The sequence below is a fragment of the Macaca nemestrina genome, chromosome 8 (assembly GCF_043159975.1).
Source record: "Macaca nemestrina isolate mMacNem1 chromosome 8, mMacNem.hap1, whole genome shotgun sequence".
NCBI lineage: Eukaryota > Metazoa > Chordata > Mammalia > Primates > Cercopithecidae > Macaca > Macaca nemestrina.
In genome coordinates, this window is record NC_092132.1 from 892,083 (window position 1) to 910,914 (window position 18,832).

Sequence of the window (18,832 nt, forward strand, 5' to 3'; positions counted from 1 at the left end):
TGCTCCTACTCAGGGGACCACCCTCTGGGGACGGTGCGGGGTATCGGGTCCGGCTCCACTCCTGCCTTCTGGTGGAGGATGGAGTCTCCTCCAAATTCCTCTCGGGCAGGGTTTCGGAACCTCTGGTCACTTGCTGTGCAGCTATCCTGCCTCCCAGGGGCCCAGCTTTGGCCCTGGGCTCAGCCCTGGGAAACTGTAAGTGAGCAGTGCTCAAGGCCTCGGCCCCGAGGCACCTTCCTGCCATTATTATTCTGACCCCTGCCCCAGTTCCTACTGAGCATGGGCAGGAAGCTCACAGAGACTTCAAAAGGCAGGGGATTCCTCACTCAGGCCTGTGCACCTTGCTCCTCTGCGGCCTGGGGGAGTGCGGCTCATGTGTGGCACACAGCAGAGGCTCCATGGGTGCCTTTGATCGCTGCCCTATGGGAGGGAAGACAGGAAGAAGCTGGGAGGTGGCTCCACCAGCCTCCAGCCCCGGGTGGACAGGAGAGGGCAGGCCCCAAGCACCAGTGTTGATAGTGGTGGGGGCAGAGCGATGAGGGGAAGGGGGCGAGCATGAGACCAGGAGCCCTGCTGCCTGCCCACAGCCGTGCCACCGACACCAGCCACCTCGTCCCATCCTTGTCCTCATCCTCCCTCAGAAGCTTTCTTCTCTTACCAGGTGACTTCTGAAACTCACTCAACCTGCAGCCCCCACCCCCTAGAGCCCTCAGTACCTGCAACCCCCAAAGGGAAGCAGCCGGGTCAGCGCGACAGGGGCCCAGCCTCAGGTGGCAGCATCCTAGAAGGCTGGAGCTGGCGGTGGCCTCTGCCCTCAGAGCTGGGGTTCCTGAGTCCCCTGGGAGCTGGCCTGCCCTGATGTTTGATGGGGCCCCAGACCAGAGGCTTTCCCGGTCACGGGGGCTCCTTCCTCCTTGGATGGTCCTGCCAAGACAGGAGGGAGTAGAAGCAGGAAGGAAGACCAAGCCTTCAAAGGCCCATGTGCAGGCCAACCCAAGGACAATCAGAAAGGGCCTCCAGAGAGCCGAACCGTCGCAGGCAGAGCTTGGGCAGCAGGAACAGACCCACCTTCCCCAGTGCCTGCACGCTCCCTGCGGCTGCAGGGGCTCCTCTGCAGAAGTGGGGCCTCTTGCCTGTGAGAATGGGCCTTGCTGCCAGGCCCGTCACACTGCTCACAGTTCGGTGTCCTGCCTCCCTGGGGTGGCTGCCCACAAGGTGAAGAAAGCCAGGCTCCTACCTTGGCACGGCCTCCCCCAGCACTTTCTTCCAGATCCTTGCTGCCAGGCTCAGGGGCTCCTCTCAGTTAGTTCTTTTGTGGCTCCAGCCCTTTTTGTGGGTGCCTGAGAACCACCCAGCCCAGGATAGGCCATGGTCAGTGCTGAGGTCCTGTTCCCTGCAGATGCCAACACTTACAGGCCCAGGCTGCTCAGGGCCAGGGGCGGTGTGCCATCAGCCCAGGGAGAAGGCAGCTGTAGCTAAATCTGCCTAAAGAAAGGGTTTGGGGCCTTTGAAGGTCTGATTGCAGAAGGAGCTGGCACTGAGAGGCTAGAGGCTCAGGGGAGGGGGCAATACTCAGGCCAAAGGGTCCTGACGGGCTAAAACCTTAAACTCTGTCTCTTCTGAGTCCCCCTCACTGAGTACCCCGGTGCCTGCACACCAACCCCCGGTATAAATCCGTAGCAGGATACTCCTGGGAAGCCAGCAGGCAGGCCGTCACTCCAGGGCTAAGGGTGGGCACGGGGCTCGGCACATTGCAGCCCCATCCAACTGACCCTAATGCCCTTGAGAGGTGCTCGTGGAGCAGTGGCCTTGCTGGGAAGAGGCTCCTCTACTCCTCTGACCACTGAAGCTGGTAGCTCCTGTGTGCCCAGAGAGCCCAGGGCAGTTCCAAGAAGGAATGTAGGGGAGTCTGGGCTCAGAGGGCCATGACTGTACGATCTGTGAGACCAGCCTGCGGTGGGTAAGGACCTGCCCAGGGCCTGGGGAAAGGTGGCCCCTGTTAAACAGGCCCGGCCATGGCTCTAGTTCACAGAAGCATCCACACAGAAAGAGATGCTCAAAGAATTAATGCCAACTCATTAAATAAAAATGTTTTATTATACAAACCACACGTAGGTCCTAGGCTCAGGGGCTTACCCTACAGCCCCCACCGGTCCCTGGCTCCAAGCCTGCTCCCTGCCCTTTCCCCCCGCCCCAGAGAGCCAGGGTCTCCTATGGAGTGTGTGGTGTCCACGAGTGTACCGGTGTGCGGGCCTCCTGGGCTGCAGGCACTCAGGCATGGTGGCAGCGTTGAGGGAAAGACAGGCGTCGGGGAGCGGGGTCCCCACCTGCCCAGGCTCAGGAGTCACAGGGGTCTGCACAGTCCTTTCTGCTGTGGAACACGTGATAGATGCTGGTGGGGGGGAACATAGCAACAGCGCCGAGCAGAGAGCCCACCTGGATGGCCACACCGGCTGCCAGCAATGCCGGCCGGCCCCCGCCATGCAGCAGGGAGCTAGCTGCCACCTTCACGTAGGAGAAAACACCAAGACACAGCACCCACGACAGGACCTGAGGGGACACAGCAGCAGCTGAGCGTGAGATGTGCCTGCTCCACGAAAACGCCCCCACCCCACTTCACGTCCCCTGTGCTCACCACGAGGACCACCCCTGCCGAGGTGCCCACCAGGGGCGGGCAGGGGCTCAGGACTGCCAGCGCCATCAGGTAGCCCCCAAAGAGCACGCCCAGCAGAGAGAGGCCGCCCAGCCCTGCCAAGGATCTGTAGAGAGTGAGCAGAGTGTCAGGGCTGACTGTGCCAGGACCTGGCTCCCATCCCTGAGTTCCACCCGCACAGGGGCTGAAGGGCCCTTGTGTACCTGCACAGCACACCCATGGCCAGGAAGCAGGCCAGGGGATTGGCAGCACTGCCCAGCACCACAGCCAGGTGGTAGGCCAGACGCCCGTAGGGTAAGCAGGAAAAGCTTTGCACAGCAGGTAGCACGCCGTTGGTCAGTGCGTTGGTGGCAGCCAACAGCCCCAGCAGGCAGGCACTGTGGGCTGAGAGAAGCTGATAGGCCTTAGGGTCTGGACCAGGGGTGGTGCCTGCTGCCTGGCTTGGTGGCTCTTGCAATGGTGAGGCCTCTTCCACCTCTTCCTCTGCTCCTGGGGCTCCCACCTGGAGGCCTGATCCTAAGCCCCCTGTGGGTACAGATGGTGGTGGCAACAGCAACAGGAGACCCTGAAAGGCAGCAGCTGAAGCGACCAGAAGGGCAGTCAGTGCCCAGAAGAAGGTGCTGGCGGGAAAACGCTCACGGAAGTCGAGTGGGGGGCCGGGGGTGCCGTTGATGGGGGCTGGTGGGCACTCACGGCGGCCCACACCCTGCACTAGGGCCAGCACGCAGGGCAGCAGGGCACTCAGGCCTTGACCCAGGAAGAATGACCGTAAGAAGCGAGGTGGCAGGTGGCTCAGGAAGGGCAGGAAAGTGACATTAGAGGCACAGCATGCCAGCGCCAGCACAAAGGCCAGTGCTAAGAAGGCCACGGAATGCGACTGTCCTGCCACTAGGACCACGCGGTGCCACAGAAAGGCCAGGAGAGCTGTGCCCACCATGCTCAGCACCTGCACCACCCGGATGGGGACCCGCTCGCCCTTTCCTGGGGCCAGCCGCCTCCAAAGGGTCACCACCAACAGACCCAGGTTCCCCAGCGCCACAAGCACAGAGACGTAGGAGGGGAGACTCCAACCTGCAGGGAAGGGAGGAGACCATGTCAGGGGCATGATACCCAAGGGAAGAAGAACTGACAGGGCCCACCTTCCTGGGCACACCTGCACCTCCTCCCACTCACCCTCGGGAAGCTCTTTGACCACCACAGGTAGTTCCACCCAGATCCCATTGACCGCAGCCCAGGAGCCCATGCCGAAGAGAGCCACCAGCAGGTGGGTCAGCACCGGACGGCCGGGTGTGGGTGCTGCCATTCAGTCCAAGGCTGCACCCTTCCAGGTCAAGGCAAAGGTCACAGCCAGTTCTTTTCCCACCTAGGTCCAGAGACGCTTTGGCTCTTCTGGGAACTGAAGACCTCTTCTAGCTTGAAAGAAACAGACAAATAGGCAGGATACAGAACCGGAATCAACAGGGTGAGACCAAGGGAACAGGGGGAGCCCCGGGCAGGAGTGGGGATGGGGAGGATTGGCTAAAACGTACCCAGCAGCACCGCCCGCCAGCGTCGGGACCGCCGGCAGGTAGGGAAGCAGGAAGCCGGCCCGAGTCGCTACAGCCCCAGGGGAGGAGGCCGAAGGAGCGAGTGGAGCCCTCCTCTCCAGGGAGAGGCGGGGTTGGAGTCACTGCAACCACCACCCCAAGCCGGACACTGGGACAGGGCGCCTACCAGCAGGAGCCAAGCACGCCCCAGGGCTTCGCGGTGCCCGGGACCGCAGGAGCCAAGTCAGATCCCAGGGGAGTGGCTGGGGCGGCTCTGCTCGTAGGGGCGCCGCCCTCTCACCAGCTTCAGATGGGCGACCCTACGCCTCCCGGTCCCGCGACCAGTGCGCTCCCGCTCTAGTGCCGGCTTCCCGCCACGCCAGGACGCCGCCGTCCGGCCCAGGGACGCCGCCTCAGTCCAGACAGCCCAGGACCCGACAGCAGCCACCACCAGACTCACCCGCCGCGACTCCGGGCCCGCCCCCGGCATGGCCCGCGGCCGGAAGTCCCGCCCCGGAAGCGGGTCAGCGGGCGGGCGCAGAGAAGAGTCGGGGGGTGTCAGTCTGTAAGCCCCGCCCGTTCCGCTCCCTGGAGCTGCCCCAAGCGCCGTCGGTGGTCATGGCTTCCCCGGCCTCCCGGAAGGTCCGGCGCAGAACTCTGGCAGCGCCGCGGGCCCGCTCGGCCGAGGACTGGTGGTGGGACCGGCTGGCGCCGAGCGGCTCGGGGTACCACCTGCTTCCGTCCGACAGCATGCTGCTGGTGCTGTCCGAACCCGGACCCGCCCGGACCCGCGCACAGCGACGCGCTGCCCGCCGCACTCCCCGCGCTGCCCGCCGCACTCCCCGGCAGCCGCCCCCGGGCCGCGCCGCGGCCAAGCCCAAGGCCACGCTCAGGCCCGACCCGGCGCCCTCGCCCGAGGAAGGGCCCGACGCGGGCTGGGGAGACCGCATTCCCTTGGAAATCCTGGTGCAGATTTTCGGGTTGTTGGTGGCGGCGGACGGGCCCATGCCCTTCCTCGGCAGGTAACGCTGCTGCCGGGCCCGTCGCCGAGCGCAGCGACTTGGGCCAGACATGGTCCGAGCAGTGGCCCGGGCGGGGGCGGAGGGCGAAAGCATCGGAGCGCGCACCCCTCCGCCCGAGAGCGCAGCCCCTTAGGCGCCCGGTTGGAGTCCCAGGAGCCCGGCTTTGAGCCGGGATGTCCACTGCGCTGCGAGAGGGGGTATCACCTACGAAGGGGCCGGCAGCCTCAGCACGCTGTCCTCCCAGGGCTGCGCGCGTGTGCCGCCGCTGGCAGGAGGCCGCTTCCCAACCCGCGCTCTGGCACACCGTGACCCTGTCGTCCCCGCTGGCCGGCCGGCCTGCCAAGGGCGGGGTCAAGGCGGAGAAGAAGCTTCTTGCTTCCCTGGAGTGGCTTATGCCTAATCGGTGAGGGGTTCCCTCTTTTCCTTGTCCCCTGGCTCCAGGCTCCTGTCTCCCTGCACCAAGGTGTTGGGTGGGAAGGACTCGTGTGGGAACATTAGTGCAGCTCTGCCTCTGCTGTCGGCCCAGGTTTTCACAGCTCCAGAGGCTGACCCTCATCCACTGGAAGTCTCAGGTACACCCCGTGCTGAAGGTGAGAGCTCCAGGCTGCCCTGCACACCAGCTGTGACCCTCTGGGACTGTTGAGTACTCTAGGAAGTGGGTCAGGCACCTTGAGGGCCCAACGCTGCTCCATCGGGAGGCCTGCCTGCCTGCCTGGTTCTCCTTTCCTGCTGTTTCCTCCAGCAGGGAGGTGTCAGAGGCGGGGACACCCAAGTAGGCCTGACATGGGCAGAAAGGAGGTCGCAGCTAAGGCGGTAGCGTGGGGTTGGCACCAGCCACCTGTTTGTTTCCCTTGTGGATCTTAGCCTGCCCTCTCCCAACCCCAGCTGCCCCTCTGTCTCCCCGCAGCTGGTAGGCGAGTCCTGTCCTCGGCTCACTTTCCTAAAGCTCTCCGGCTGCCACGGTGTGACTGCTGATGCTCTGGTCATGCTAGCCAAAGCCTGCTGCCAGCTCCATAGCCTGGACCTACAGCACTCCATGGTGAGCCCTGTGTCCCAAGGGGCCCTGAAAAAGCCCAGGCTGGGGTGACGGGTGCTCTTGTATTGGGACCCTAGGTGGAGTCCACAGCTGTGGTAAGCTTCTTGGAGGAGGCAGGGTCCCGAATGCGCAAGTTGTGGCTGACTTACAGCTCCCAGACGACAGCCATCCTGGGTGCACTGCTGGTAGGTTGGCATTGGTGGGAGCAGAGGCAGATGCTGAGCCGGGGACTGCCAGGCCACTGACCCTGTGACCCCCTTCCCCCGCACCTCTGCAGGGCAGCTGCTGCCCCCAGCTCCAGGTTCTGGAGGTGAGCAGCGGCATCAACCGTAACAGCATTCCCCTTCAGCTGCCTGTTGAGGCTCTGCAGAAAGGCTGCCCCCAGCTCCAGGTACCTGGTGCCCTGCCTCTCCCACCTTTTATACGGTCCCCTATCTACAGCCTGGGCCTTGCCCCCAGGTGCTGCGGCTGCTGAACCTGATGTGGCTGCCCAAGCCTCTGGGACGAGGGGTGGCTCCTGGACCAGGCTTCCCTAGCCTGGAGGAACTCTGCCTGGCGAGCTCAGCCTGCAACTTTGTAAGCAACGAGGTCCTGGGCCGCCTACTCCACGGCTCTCCCAACTTGCGCTTACTAGATCTTCGTGGCTGTGCGCGCATCACGCCGGCTGGCCTTCAGGATCTGCCGTGTCGGGGTCAGTGGTTCTGGGTTGTGGCCAGGCGTATGAGGTGTGGGGGCCCTTGTGCCATGCTGGAGTCAGTGGTCCTGGGTGGTGGGCAGGCAGGTGAGGTGTGGGTGGTGGCTGAATGGGTGAGGTGTGGGGACCCTTTTGCCGTGCCAGGGTCAGCGGTCCTGGGTGGTGGCCGGGCGGGTGAGTTGTGGGAGTCCTTGTCGCCCTGCAGCTTATGCTCACTCCTCTCACCTCAGAGCTGGAGCAGCTTCATCTGGGCCTGTATGGCACGTCAGACCGGCTGACTCTAGCCAAGGAGGGCAGCCCCCTGTTGACTCAGAAGTGGTGCCATACACTGCGAGAACTGGACTTGAGTGGCCAGGGTTTCAGTGAGAAGGACCTGGAGCAGGCCCTGGCTGCCTTCTTAAGCACCCCTGGGGGCTCACACCCAGCCCTGTGCTCTCTTAACCTCAGGGGCACCCGGGTCACACCCAGCACGGTCAGGTCAGCATCCCTAACCCCAGTCCCTGGAGCCAGGGTGGCTGTCACCGCATCTGCCTGGGGCCTGGAAGTGGTGTCCTGCCTGGCCTGAGAGCTCCAGGGGTCAGAGGGCATGCATATTGTCCAAGCCCCTGTGTGGGGTGGGCTTAGGGACACCAGGGAAACTGAGCTTGGTCTTGGTGGCTATGGGTGGCAGAGCCAGGTGTGGAACACCAGCAGGCACAGCTCCCTAACCTGGCCCAGCCCTTCTGGGGCAACAGCTCAACTTCCTGTGGCCTGCTTTCCCCACAGCTCTGTGATCAGCAGCTGCCCAGGCCTGCTCTACCTCAACCTGGAGTCCTGCCGCTGCCTTCCCCGGGGTCTGAAGCGGGCCTACCGGGGCCTGGAGGAAGTCCAGTGGTGTCTGGAGCAGCTGCTCACCAGCCCCTTGCCCAGCTAGGCAGCCACAGACCTGGGACACCTCAGCCCGCCTGCCCACCCCCTACCTTTGCCCAATTTCAGATATTTGAGCATTTTTTTTAAATAAAACGTTTTTGGGAGCTCTGTGTGTGGTCCTCAGGGTAGGGTTGGGCAACGGGTTATACCTGATGGAGCCACTGGGGCTACAGCCAACCCAGAGCCTTGTGGGGTCAGGATGGCCCCATGGGCTCTTAAGCCTGCAGGTGGCCATGCCTTTGCCTGCCCACTGCTGGCACCAGTGTGTGTGTTCCACCCTCAGGAACACTGGTGAGCTTGTCTGTGGTTGCATGTAGGGGGAGAGGTGGGGCCCGGCCCAGCTGTGGGGCTCATTGAGGGGTCCCCGCCTGCAAATTTCTCTCCAGCTCAGTCCTAGGGTGTCCATCCATCCACCTTTCAGATGAGGACTGTGAACAGACCATACAGGGGGCCTCCAGGGGATGGACTGGCCAAGAAGTTAATGCCCACCGCAGGACCTCACCCTGGACTCCCTAGGAGGTGGTTAACAGAGCGGCCCCTTCTAGAACCCGCCCAGAACTTCTAGAACCCGTGCGCGGTCCACCCTGGGCCGCTCCCTGGCCTCGCTGCCCTGCCAGTCGCCTATGAGCTCCTGCTCCTTCCTGGGCCTGCAGCCCTGAAGAATTTGTTCACCCAGGTAGGAGCGTCGCTGTGGGCAGCAGGCGGTGGCAGCGGGCGAGCGGCCGGGCTGACCACCTCTGCCTGACGCAGATGCCTAAGGCCAGGCCCGGCAGCCTGCCCACGACCTCCATCGGCTGGCGCTTCCAGCTCTGGTCCCTAGGACTCTCCTCTCCGGAGCGCCACCTGGCCAGGCGCCTCAAAAACAATAGCTTCTACCCATTCATGCAGCAGCAGCCAAACGGTGCGCGCGAGGCTGGGCGGGGCGGGGTGGGGCGGGTCCGGGGACGGGCCTGAATAGGGCGGAGCCAGGTGGGCAGAGCCAGGGCCCTGGGCGGGGCCAGTCGGTGCTCCTGGGGGCGGAGACACTGCCTCCCCTAGCCCTGCGCCGACCCAGCCAGTCAGGGCCAAGCCCTGGCACCGCCACCCCTGGCTGCGGGCAGGGCCGGGGCGTCCTCATGCGCCGCGCCGCCCCCAGTCTTCGTGCTCGAGTACTACCTGGACACGCTGTGGAAGGGGATGCTGCTCTTTGTCGTCTGCGTGGTCCTGGTCAGCTTGGGCTCCCTGAGAGAGGTGTGAGCCCCTGGGCCCGACCCCCATCGCCCTCCTCCCCCAAGGGCCGGCCTCGTGCCGCTCAGCTCAGACGCTCCCTGCGGCGTCCGCAGGTACAGAAACAGGAGACCTGGGTCTTCCTCGCGTACGGCGTGGGCGTGGGCCTGTGGCTCGTGATCTCGTCGCTCCCGCGACGCCGCCTGGTGCTGAACCACACGCGCGGCGTGTACCACTTCTCCATCCAGGGCCGCACCGTGTGCCAGGGCCCCTTGCACCTGGTCTACGTGCGCCTGGCCCTCAACTCCGACGGTGACTGGCCGGGAGGGTGGGCCAGGGACGGGGAGGCCGCTTGGGAGGTCAGAGGGGCGGTCAGGCCGGCTGAGTCCACTCTCCCCGCAGCCTACGGAAGGTGCTTCTTCCAGCTGGTCCTCGGCGGCCACAGGTTGGAGCCGCTGGTGCTGGTGCAGCTGTCGGAGCGCTACGAGGTGGGTTCCGCCCAGACACGCGCCCTCTCTCGGAACAGGAAGACAAGATCACTGTTTAAGGTCTTTGGGTGGGGCCGTTTCCTCACGCAGAGGGTAAATACAATGCAGTCCTCATTGCTGGGGGCCGGAGAGGGCGCCAGGGCTTCGGGCAGGACTGGGGATGCGGCCTGGTAGGGGAAGGAGACGCCTGGACGGCGACTCGGGGTCTGTCCTGTCCCGGCCCCAGTTGAGCGCCACCTGCTCCCACAGCAAATGGAATACTTGGGCCGTTACATCGCCCGGAAACTCAACATCAACTACTTCGACTACCTGGCCACCTCCTACCGGCACGTGGTTCGCCACTGGCCACCCCCTAGCGCCGCACCGTGATGCGTAAGAACCCCGTGGGTCACAAGCCCAGCTCCTCTCAGTCCAGCCTGGAGGTGTGACACCTGGAGGTGTGATTCTGAGGGCCTCCTCCACCCCAGGACTGCGTTCTCGGTAACCTCCCAGCCCCACTCTGGGGCAGATCAAATTGTGAGACCCACTCACTGTCCTTCCTTTCAATAAAGCTGCCTCAGCTTCCACACGGGTCATTTTCGGGGGCAGGGGAGGCACTCTGATGCCTAGGTCTTCCACTGTTGCACACTCCTAGGACCTCAGAGAGCCAGTGCCTTCCAGCTGGCTGAAGCAAACCCCACAGCTTGGGTTTGAAGGCAGGAACAGCTGGGAGCAAGGGATGGTATATAGTCAGGTCTCTGAGGTTGGGCCCATCACTAGAGAGGCTGGGAACTCCGGCCTCTCAGCCAGCAGCACTTAATTTGTCCTACCTGACCTCAGAAGTGCTGACCAATGTGTGGAATCCAGAAATCAGAATCTGGCCCATTCTGGATCTGGTGTCTGCTGCTATTCCAACCAGCAATGGGGTGGGGTGCAGCCAGAGAACAAGCCGTGCGCCTGAGGTGCATGCTTGCCCCAATAGCCACAAAGCTGCTGCCGCTTGCTCCAAGGGGGTGGGCGTGAGAGTCCCAGGCCAGGGTGCAGGGCCTCCTAGGAGGGAGGATGTGCAGTGCCCGGACGCCTGCTCCCCATGCCCGCGGGAACCCCAGGCTCACAACCCTGACACCCACTCCCTGTGCCCGCTGGAACCCCAGGCCCACGTCCCTGACACCTGCTCGCCATGCCTGCTGGAACCCCAGGCCCACGCTCCCCTCTCTAGTGGATCCCCCAGCTCTCACTGCAGCACCTGAGGCCTCCTGAGTGCTGGGGGCTGTTGTGGAAGCAGAGAAGGCTGTGGGCCATGGGGTCCCAGGGAAAGCAGCACCTGGCTCTCTGGATCTTCAGGCATTATCAGCTGAACGTTCCTGCAACCAGAAGCAGCTACGTAATTTGCAGGGCTCCATGCCAAATGAAAATGTGGAGCCCATTGTTAGAAAGTTGTTAAGTGGGGTGCAGTGGTGCATGCCTGTAGTCCCAGCTGCTCAGGAGGCTGAAGCAGTAGAATTGCTTGAACCTGGGAGGCAGAGGTTGTGGTGCGTTGAGATCGCGCCATTGCACTCCAGCCTGGGAAACACAGCGAGACTCCATCCCAAAATTACAGCAACAACAAAAACCCAAGTATGGGGCCTTTCTGAGCCTGGGGCCCTGTGTGACTGCCCAGGTTGCAGGCTCATGAAGCCAGTTCTGCCTGGAACCATGACTTAAGAGTCTCTGCTTGACCTCCAATCCCAAAGCTGCTCAAACTCAGGGCACACAGGCACCCTGAGCCATCGCTGGGGCAGGATATGGGGGCCACTGAAGTGGCTTCAGGTAGTCCCTGGGAGCAATTGTTATTAACAGCACAAGTGCAGGGACCCCCACTCCCCAGAAGATGGGGCTCAAGGTGTCCTAGAGTGGCAGTAACAAACAGGTTTGAGTTGAGGGCTCCATTTCACTCAGGCAAAGTCCTTCTTCCCTGGAGCTGGTGGTCTAAGGGGGCCCCGAATGGAGAGTGTTTGGAGGGGCAGCGTCCCTCCGGCTGGAGAGCTTTGGGGGAAGGGCATCCCTGGCAGAGAGCACGCACAGCACAAGGGCGTGATACAGGACTGAGCTGGGTGTGCTGGAGAAGCTGCAAGGGGATTGGGCTGGTCAGAGTAGAGAGGATGAGGGAGAAGGAGGCCTGAGATGAGGTGGGAAGGGCGGGCAGTGTCCTTGGAGGCCATAGCTCAGAGCTTTAGTCCTGTGTGCCGTGGGAATCTGCTGGAGAGCTGTAAGCAGAGATGCACTAAGACCCAGGGAGGGAGTGGTGGGAAAAGGCCAGGAGGCTACAGGAATTGTGCAGGGAGGAAAGGGAGCGGGAGGGGCAGAGGAGAACAGAGAGGAGCAAGGATCACAAGCAGTTCTGAGCTCCGGGCTCCCATTCATGGGATTTGCTGCTGGGCGGGAAGTGGGTTGGGAAGAAAAGGGACTCAGGGGAGTCCAGGGTGTCTGGCCTGGGCACTGGGGCTGGAGGCCATGGGGAGAGGGGTTGGCAGCCAGGAGTTCCGAGTTAGACAAGGCCCGAGGAGCTTATGGGACCTTGTGGGGGAGATTTTGAAAAGGCAGAAAAGCCCTGGGGAGAAAGGAAAGGGGGAAGCACAGACCTGAAACCATCATGCCCTGGGAGGTCCCTAAAGCTAAAGCACTGCATGAGATGTCCCTGGCAACGCAGAAGATGGGGGAGAACAGGAGGAGGGCCAAGGATGGAGCCCCGGCATCAGACACACAGGGGCAGACAAGAGGCCACAGGGGAAGAGGACCCAAACAGAGGGAGAAGGAATCCATGTTAAGTAAGATGGGGACTCATAAGAGGCATGAACACCTCTGCAGGAACAGCCTCAAGGAAGGGGCCTCAGCAGCGCAGAACTGGGGAGGGGAGGAGGGGGAAAGAGATGGTGGAAAGAAGAGGACAGTAAAGATCACGCAGGAAGTTTCACTGCCATGGGCAGAGAAACCAGGGGGCAGCTTGCAGGAGGAAGGTCTTGCTTGTTGGTGTGCAGGTGCACATGGCCCAACAGATATTTTATTTATTTATTTATTTATTTATTTATTTATTTATTTATTGAGACCGAGTCTTGCTCTGTCACCCAGGCTGGAGTGCAGTGGTGTGCTCTCGGCTCACTGCAACCTCTGCTTCCCGGCCTCAAGCAATTCTCCTGTCTCAGCCTCCTGAGTAGCTGGGATTACAGGTATGTGCCATCACACCTGGCTCATGTTTGTATTTTTAGTAGAAATGAGGTTTCACCGTGTTGGCCAGGCTGGTCTTGAACTCCTGACCTCAGGTGATCCACCCGCCTCAGCCTCCCAAAGTGCTGGAATTACTCTGTCTCAAAACAAACAAACAAACCCATAGAACTAGGGAGCTCTATGATTGTGGAGTTGCCCTGCTAGTCCTGCATGGCTTCTACTGGACTCTATTTATGTGAAAGAGACAAATTTCCAGTTTAAGCTACTGTAATTTACATTTGTTGTTGTAGAGATGGAGTTTCGCTCTTTCGCCCAGGCTGGAGTACAGTGGTGTGATCTCAGCTCACTGCAACCTCTGCCTTCCTGTTCCAAGTGATTCTCCTGCCTCAGTGTCCCGAGTAGCTGGGATTACAGGTGCCTGCCACCATGCCTGGCTAATTTTTATATTTTCAGTAGAGACAGAGTTTCACCATGCTGGCCAGGCTGGTCTCAAACTCCTGACCTCGTGATCCGCCTGCCTCAGCCTCCTAAAGTGTTAGGATTACAGGCGTGAGCCACCGCACCCAGCCTATTTGGAGTTTTCTAACAGTTGCTGGCAAGTGTGAGTCAAACTAATAAGATTATTAGGCCGAACGTTGTGGCTTGCGCCTGTGATGCTAGCACTTTGAGAGGCCAAGGCAGGTGGACTGCTTGAACCCAGGAGTTCAAGACTAGCCTGGGTAACATGGTGAACTTTGTCTCTACAGAAAATACAAAAAATGAGCCAGATGTGGTTCCACATACCTATAGTCTCAACTACTTGGGAGGCTGGGCTGAGGCAAGAGAATCGCTTGAGCCCAGGAGTTTGAGACCAGGCTAGACAACAGAGTGACACTCCATCTCTTTTTTTTTTTTTTTTTTTTTTTTTTTGAGACGGAGTCTCGCTCTGTCGCCCAGGCTGGAGTGCAGTGGCACAATCTCTGCTCACTGCAATCTCCACCGCCTACCGGGTTCACGCCATTCTCCTGCCTCAGTCTCCCAAGTAGCTGGGACTACAGGCGCCCGCCACAACGCCTGGCTAATTTTTTTTTTTTGTATTTTTAGTAGAGACAGGATTTCACCGTGTTAGCCAGTATGGTCTCGATGTCATGACCTTGTGATCTGCCTGCCTCGGCCTCCCAAAGTGCTGAGATTACAGGCGTGAGCCACCGCGCCCGGCTGAGACCCCATCTCTCAAAAAAAAACTGGTTGGGCGGGCCCACCCAGCTGGACATGGTGGCAGGCGCCTGTAATCATAGCTACTCAGGAGGCTGAGGCAGGAGAATCGCTTGAACCCGAAAGGTGGAGTTTGCAGTGAGCCGAGACTACACCTTTGCAATCCAGCCTGGGAGACACTGGGGGACAGAGCAAGACCCTATCTCAGAAAAGAAAAGAAAAGAAAAGAAAAGAAAAGAAAAGAAAAGAAAGAAAAGAAAAATAGTAACTTGACAGCAGAAGAATCTGGCAGACACCACGTTAACCAGGTGACTGAGGTCAGCCTTGCCAGTGATGTCACGTCAGCCCTGAGACGATGCAATGAGAACTCACATCACCTCTGTAGTCTCCTCCCTACACCCCAAACCCTCATCACGAGAGTGCATCGGACAAACCCCGACTGAGGGACACTTTACCAAAGACTCATTCAATCTATAAAATTGAGCAGTGCTCCTCGAAACTCTCAAGGTCATGAAAAACAGGGAAAGACTGAGAAATTGTGACAGACCACAGGAGACTAAGGAGACATGATGGCTAAAGGCAAAGTCGTATCTTGAATAGATTTCTGTAACAGAGAGAGGACCTAGGTAGAAAAACTAGTGAAATCCAAATAAAGCCTGGAGTTAGCAGTAACATATCAAGGTTGGTTTCTTTCTTTCTTTCTTTTTTTTTTTGAGATGGAGTCTCACTCTGTCACTGAGACTGGAGTGCAGTGGCGCTGTGTCAGCTCACTGCAACCTCCGTCTCCTGAGTGCAAGCAATTCTCCTGCCTCAGCCTCCCGAGTAGCTGGGATTTCAGGCGCCCAACACCACGCTAGTTTTTTATATTTTTAGTAGAGATGGGGTTTCACCATGTTGGCCAGGCTGGTCTCAAACTCCTACCTCAGGTGATCCACCCACCTCGGCCTCCCAAAATGCTGGGATTACAGGCATGAGCGGCCTAATGTTGGTGTCTTAATTGTGACAAAGGAACCATAGGTATGGAAGACAGGCCGGGCTCAGTGACTCACAACGGTAATCCCAGCACTTCGAGAGGCCAAGGCAAGAGGCTCCCTTGAGCCTAGGAGTTCAAGCCCAGCCTGGGCAACATAGTGATACCTCGCCTATACAAAAAAAACAACAAAAATTTTTTTTTGAGATGGAGTCTAGTTCTGTCGCCCGGGCTGGAGTGCACTGGGTGCGATCTCAGCTCACTGCAATCTCCACCTCTTGGGTTCAAGTGATTCTCCTGCCTCAGCCTCCCCAGTAGCTGGGATTACAGGTATGTATTACCAGGCTAGGCTAATTTTTTTATTTTTATTTTTATTTTTTTAGTAGTGACAGAGTTTCAAGATCAGCCCAGGCTGGTCTTGAACTCCTGACCTCAAGTGATCTGCCTGCCTTGGCCTCCCAAAGTGCTGGGATTACAGGCATGAGCCACCACGCCCAGCCAATTTTTAAAAAATTAGCTGTGTACAGTGAGATACACCTGTGGCTGAGGTGCAGGGCCACTTGAGCCCAGGAGGTCGAGGCTGCAGTGAGCTGTGACTGTACCACTGCACTCCAGCCTGGAGAACAGAATGAGACCCTGTGTGTTTTTTGTGTGTGTGTGTGTGTGTTTGTTTGTTTTTGAGATGGAGTTTCTCTCTTGTTGCCCAGGCTGGAGTGCAATGGTGTGATCTTGGCTCACTGCAACCTCCACCTCCTGAGTTCATGTAATTCTCCTGCCTCAGCCTACTGAGTAGCTGGGATTGCAGTACAGGCATGAGCCACCATGCCTGGCTAATTTTATTTTATTTTATTTTGTTATTTATTTATTTATTTATTTATTTATTTATTTATTTATTTATTTTTTGAGACGGAGTCTCACTCTGTCGCCCAGGCTGGAGTGCAGTGGCACAATCTCGGCTCACTGCAAGCTCCGCTCCGCCTCCCGGGTTTACGCCATTCTCCTGCCTCAGCCTCCTGAGTAGCTGGACTACAGGCGCCTGCCACCGTGCCCGGCTAATTTTTTTTTGTATTTTTAGTAGAGATGGGGTTTCACCGTGGTCTCGATCTCCTGACCTTGTGATCCGCCTGCCTCGGCCTCCCAAAGTGCTGGGATTACAGGCGTGAGCCATCGCGCCCGGTGTATAATTTTTTTTTTTTTTTTTTTTTTTTTGAGACGGAGTCTTGCTCTGTCCCCCAGGCTGGAGTGCAGTGGCGCGATCTCGGCTCACTGCAAGCTCCACCTCCTGGGTTTACGCCATTCTCCTGCCTCAGCCTCCCGAATAGCTGGGACTACAGGCGCCCGCCACCTCGCCCGGCTAGTTTTTTGTGTTTTTAGTAGAGACGGGGTTTCACCGTGTTAGCCAGGATGGTCTTGATCTCCTGACCTTGTGATCCGCGCGCCTCGGCCTCCCAAAGTGCTGGGATTACAGGCTTGAGCCACCGTGCCCAGCCTAATTTTATATTTTTAGTAGAAACAAGGTTTCACTATGTTGACCAGGCTGGTCTCGAACTCCTGACCTCAGGTGATCTGCCCACCTCGGCCTCCCAAAGTACTGGGATTATAGGCGTGAGCCACCTCGCCCGGTCAACCCTGTCTTTAAAAAAAAAAAAAAAAAAAAAAAAAAAAAAAAAAAAAGGGCCACCCTACTCCACCATCACTTGAACTAATTAAATCTGCGTGCAATGGGCCTATTTCCCAATATTGTCATATTCTGAGACACTGTGGATTGGGGCTTCAACACATACTTACTTGGTGGCGGGGCATTTCATCCCATACCGGGCACTTCCACATTTTGCCTGCATCTCGTGGCCCAGAGCCCAGCGTCAGGTGCAGCTGCGTCTCCAGGTTGCTGTGGCAATGCCTCTTTGGGCATCCTGCTGACACGGCTCATTTTCCTCCATCCTCCTCGTGGGCTCCTTCACTCCCTGTCTCTCTTGACAGTCTCCTCAGGCCTCTGCTTGCCATGCCACCCAGTCCTGGAGCCAATGCCACTGATTTTAGGTATTTGGTCCAGCAGCTGCCAACTTCTGTTTTAGTCGCCTATTTGCTGTGTAAAATGTAGATGCTAGTAGCAACTTTGTTTTTTTCTTTTTGAGATGGAGTCTTGCTTTGTCACCCAGGCTGGAGCACAGTGGTGCGATCTCGGCTCACTACAACCTCCGCCTTTCTGGTTCAAGTGATTCTCCTGCCTCAGCCTCCCAAGTAGCTGTGATTACAGGCATGTGCCACCATGCCCCACTAATTTTTGTTTTGTTTTGTTTTTGAGACAGAGTTTTGCTCTTGTTGCCCAGGCTAGAATGCAATGGCACAATCTCCGTTCACTGCAACCTCTGCCTCCCAGGCTCAAGTGATTCTCCTGCCTCAGCCTCCTGAGTAGCTGGGACTACAGGTGCCTGCCACCATGCCCAGCTAATTTTTTTGTATTTTGAGTAGAGATGGGGTTTTACTATGTTGGCCAGGCTGGTCTCGAACTCCTGACCTCAGGTGATCCACCTTCCTCAGCCTCCCAAAGTTCTGGGATTACAGGTGTGAGCCACCGTGCCCGGCTAATTTTTTTTTTTTTTTTTTTTTTTTAGATGGAGTTTTGCTCTTGTTGCCCAGGCTGGAGTGCAGTGGCCATCTCGTCTTGCTGCAACCTCTGCCCCCAGGTTCAAGTGATTTTTCTGCCTCTGCCTCCCGAGTAGCTGGGATTACAGGCATGCACCACCACGCCCGGCTAATTTTGCATTTTTAGTAGAGTGGGGTTTCTCCATGTTGGTCAGGCTGGTCTCAAACTCCTAACCTCAGGTGATCTGCCTGCCTCAGCCTCCCAAAGTGCTGGGATTACAGGTGTGAGCCACTTGCACCCGGCCTAATTTTTGTATGTTTTAGTAGAGACAGGGTTTCACCATATTGGCCAGGCTGCTCTTGAATGTCTCACCTTAGGTGATCTGCCTGCCTTGGCCTCCCACAGTGCTGGGATTACAGATGTGAGCCACTGCGCCCAGGCAGTAGCAACTTATTATTTATCCTGTTGTGCAGGCTGACTGGCTCCGTGAGGCAGTTCTATCCCAAGCATTGTACCTGGGGTTACTTGTGTGACTGCATTTGGCCAGGAGGTCTGCTGAGGCTGGACCATCTGCGGCACCTGTCCCACAGGAACGCTCTGCGTGGCCTGTCCTCAATAGCCCCGTCTGAGCTCCTCCCGGCTGTAGCTGCAGGCATCCCAAAGCGAACGAGAGCTCTGGAGTCACCCACAGTGTGCATGGTCACAGCCTTGGCTTGTACCAATTTTGCTGATGCCCACAGCCAGACCCAGGTCAGTATCGGAGGGGGCACCGCAAGAGCTATGCCCAGAGGAACAATTCCTGGGGCTCCATGAGAGCAGCCGCCATAGGCCGAGAGACGTGTTGGGGCTGATGGCTCTACTGAGTTTGAGGTATTGGAGTGAAAGCACCAGGGCAGAGGAGCTGAGGGTGGGAGAGGGCAAGGAGATGATGGGATTCCTGGAAGGAGACTTGGGCTCCCTGCAGGGTGAATAGGCATGAGAAGAAGCCCAGGAGGGCTGGGCCAGGGTGAGGAGTAGAAACGGTTGCTGCAGAAGCTAGGCTATGTGCACTGTCCCCAGGGACTTTTCAGCCAACAGGAGAGAGTGGAGAGGACAGCCAGGCCCAAACACTTTCAGGGAACCTGGGGTAAGGGAGCATGGGGGCTGGGGGTGGAACTGGGGACAGGAGTGTGAACATGGCTGGAAAGATCACATTCCATTGGAGGGAGCAGAATGAAGCTCCAGGAAGGGACTCTGAGCCTGAGTTTGGGGCTTTAGGATATTTACAGGACTGCCTTAGGGATGGACATCTGTGGAGGGAGGGTGAGGAGGTCAGATGAGGCCGAGGGAGGAGTGATGGCCACCCAGGAGCAACGGCCCCTGCT

The 18,832-nt window shown here is 58.8% G+C and overlaps 3 protein-coding genes across 14 annotated transcripts; 2 read left to right on the forward strand and 1 right to left on the reverse strand.

Annotated features, from left to right (window-relative positions):
* Window positions 1–1,918: 1,918 nt before the first annotated feature.
* LOC105488501 (solute carrier family 52 member 2) lies at window positions 1,919–4,700 on the reverse strand. 9 transcript variants are annotated; one of them, XM_011752657.3, is made up of 5 exons: window positions 4,640–4,700; window positions 3,827–4,066; window positions 2,857–3,724; window positions 2,636–2,759; window positions 1,927–2,550 (listed from the first exon to the last, which is right to left on the reverse strand). In XM_011752657.3, the coding sequence occupies exons 2-5, from the start codon at window positions 3,954–3,956 to the stop codon at window positions 2,338–2,340; spliced, it is 1,335 nt and encodes a 444-aa protein (XP_011750959.1). In that variant the 5' UTR covers window positions 3,957–4,066; window positions 4,640–4,700; the 3' UTR covers window positions 1,927–2,337. The 9 variants fall into 9 exon arrangements, with proteins under 9 accessions (XP_070923712.1, XP_011750959.1, XP_011750962.1 ...); XM_011752660.3 differs by having other exon boundaries at window positions 3,827–4,062; window positions 4,640–4,660; XM_011752656.3 differs by lacking the exon at window positions 4,640–4,700 and adding an exon at window positions 4,367–4,637.
* A 34-nt stretch (window positions 4,701–4,734) lies between these two features.
* LOC105488500 (F-box and leucine rich repeat protein 6) lies at window positions 4,735–7,944 on the forward strand. 2 transcript variants are annotated; one of them, XM_071067608.1, is made up of 9 exons: window positions 4,735–5,201; window positions 5,446–5,604; window positions 5,728–5,791; window positions 6,109–6,240; window positions 6,315–6,422; window positions 6,515–6,628; window positions 6,679–6,928; window positions 7,162–7,408; window positions 7,697–7,944. In XM_071067608.1, the coding sequence occupies exons 1-9, from the start codon at window positions 4,798–4,800 to the stop codon at window positions 7,842–7,844; spliced, it is 1,626 nt and encodes a 541-aa protein (XP_070923709.1). In that variant the 5' UTR covers window positions 4,735–4,797; the 3' UTR covers window positions 7,845–7,944. The 2 variants fall into 2 exon arrangements, with proteins under 2 accessions (XP_070923709.1, XP_011750954.2); XM_011752652.2 differs by having other exon boundaries at window positions 4,736–5,201; window positions 6,697–6,928.
* Window positions 7,945–8,046: 102 nt separating this feature from the next.
* On the forward strand, window positions 8,047–10,098 carry LOC105488499 (transmembrane protein 249). Of its 3 annotated transcripts, XM_011752647.2 has the most exons (6): window positions 8,047–8,516; window positions 8,591–8,741; window positions 8,976–9,070; window positions 9,163–9,358; window positions 9,449–9,534; window positions 9,784–10,098. In XM_011752647.2, exons 2-6 carry the CDS (start codon window positions 8,591–8,593, stop codon window positions 9,901–9,903), a joined length of 648 nt encoding a protein of 215 aa, XP_011750949.1. In that variant the 5' UTR covers window positions 8,047–8,516; the 3' UTR covers window positions 9,904–10,098. The 3 variants fall into 3 exon arrangements, with proteins under 3 accessions (XP_011750949.1, XP_070923715.1, XP_011750950.1); XM_071067614.1 differs by lacking the exon at window positions 8,976–9,070; XM_011752648.2 differs by lacking the exon at window positions 8,047–8,516 and having other exon boundaries at window positions 8,526–8,741.
* The last annotated feature ends 8,734 nt before the right edge of the window (window positions 10,099–18,832 follow it).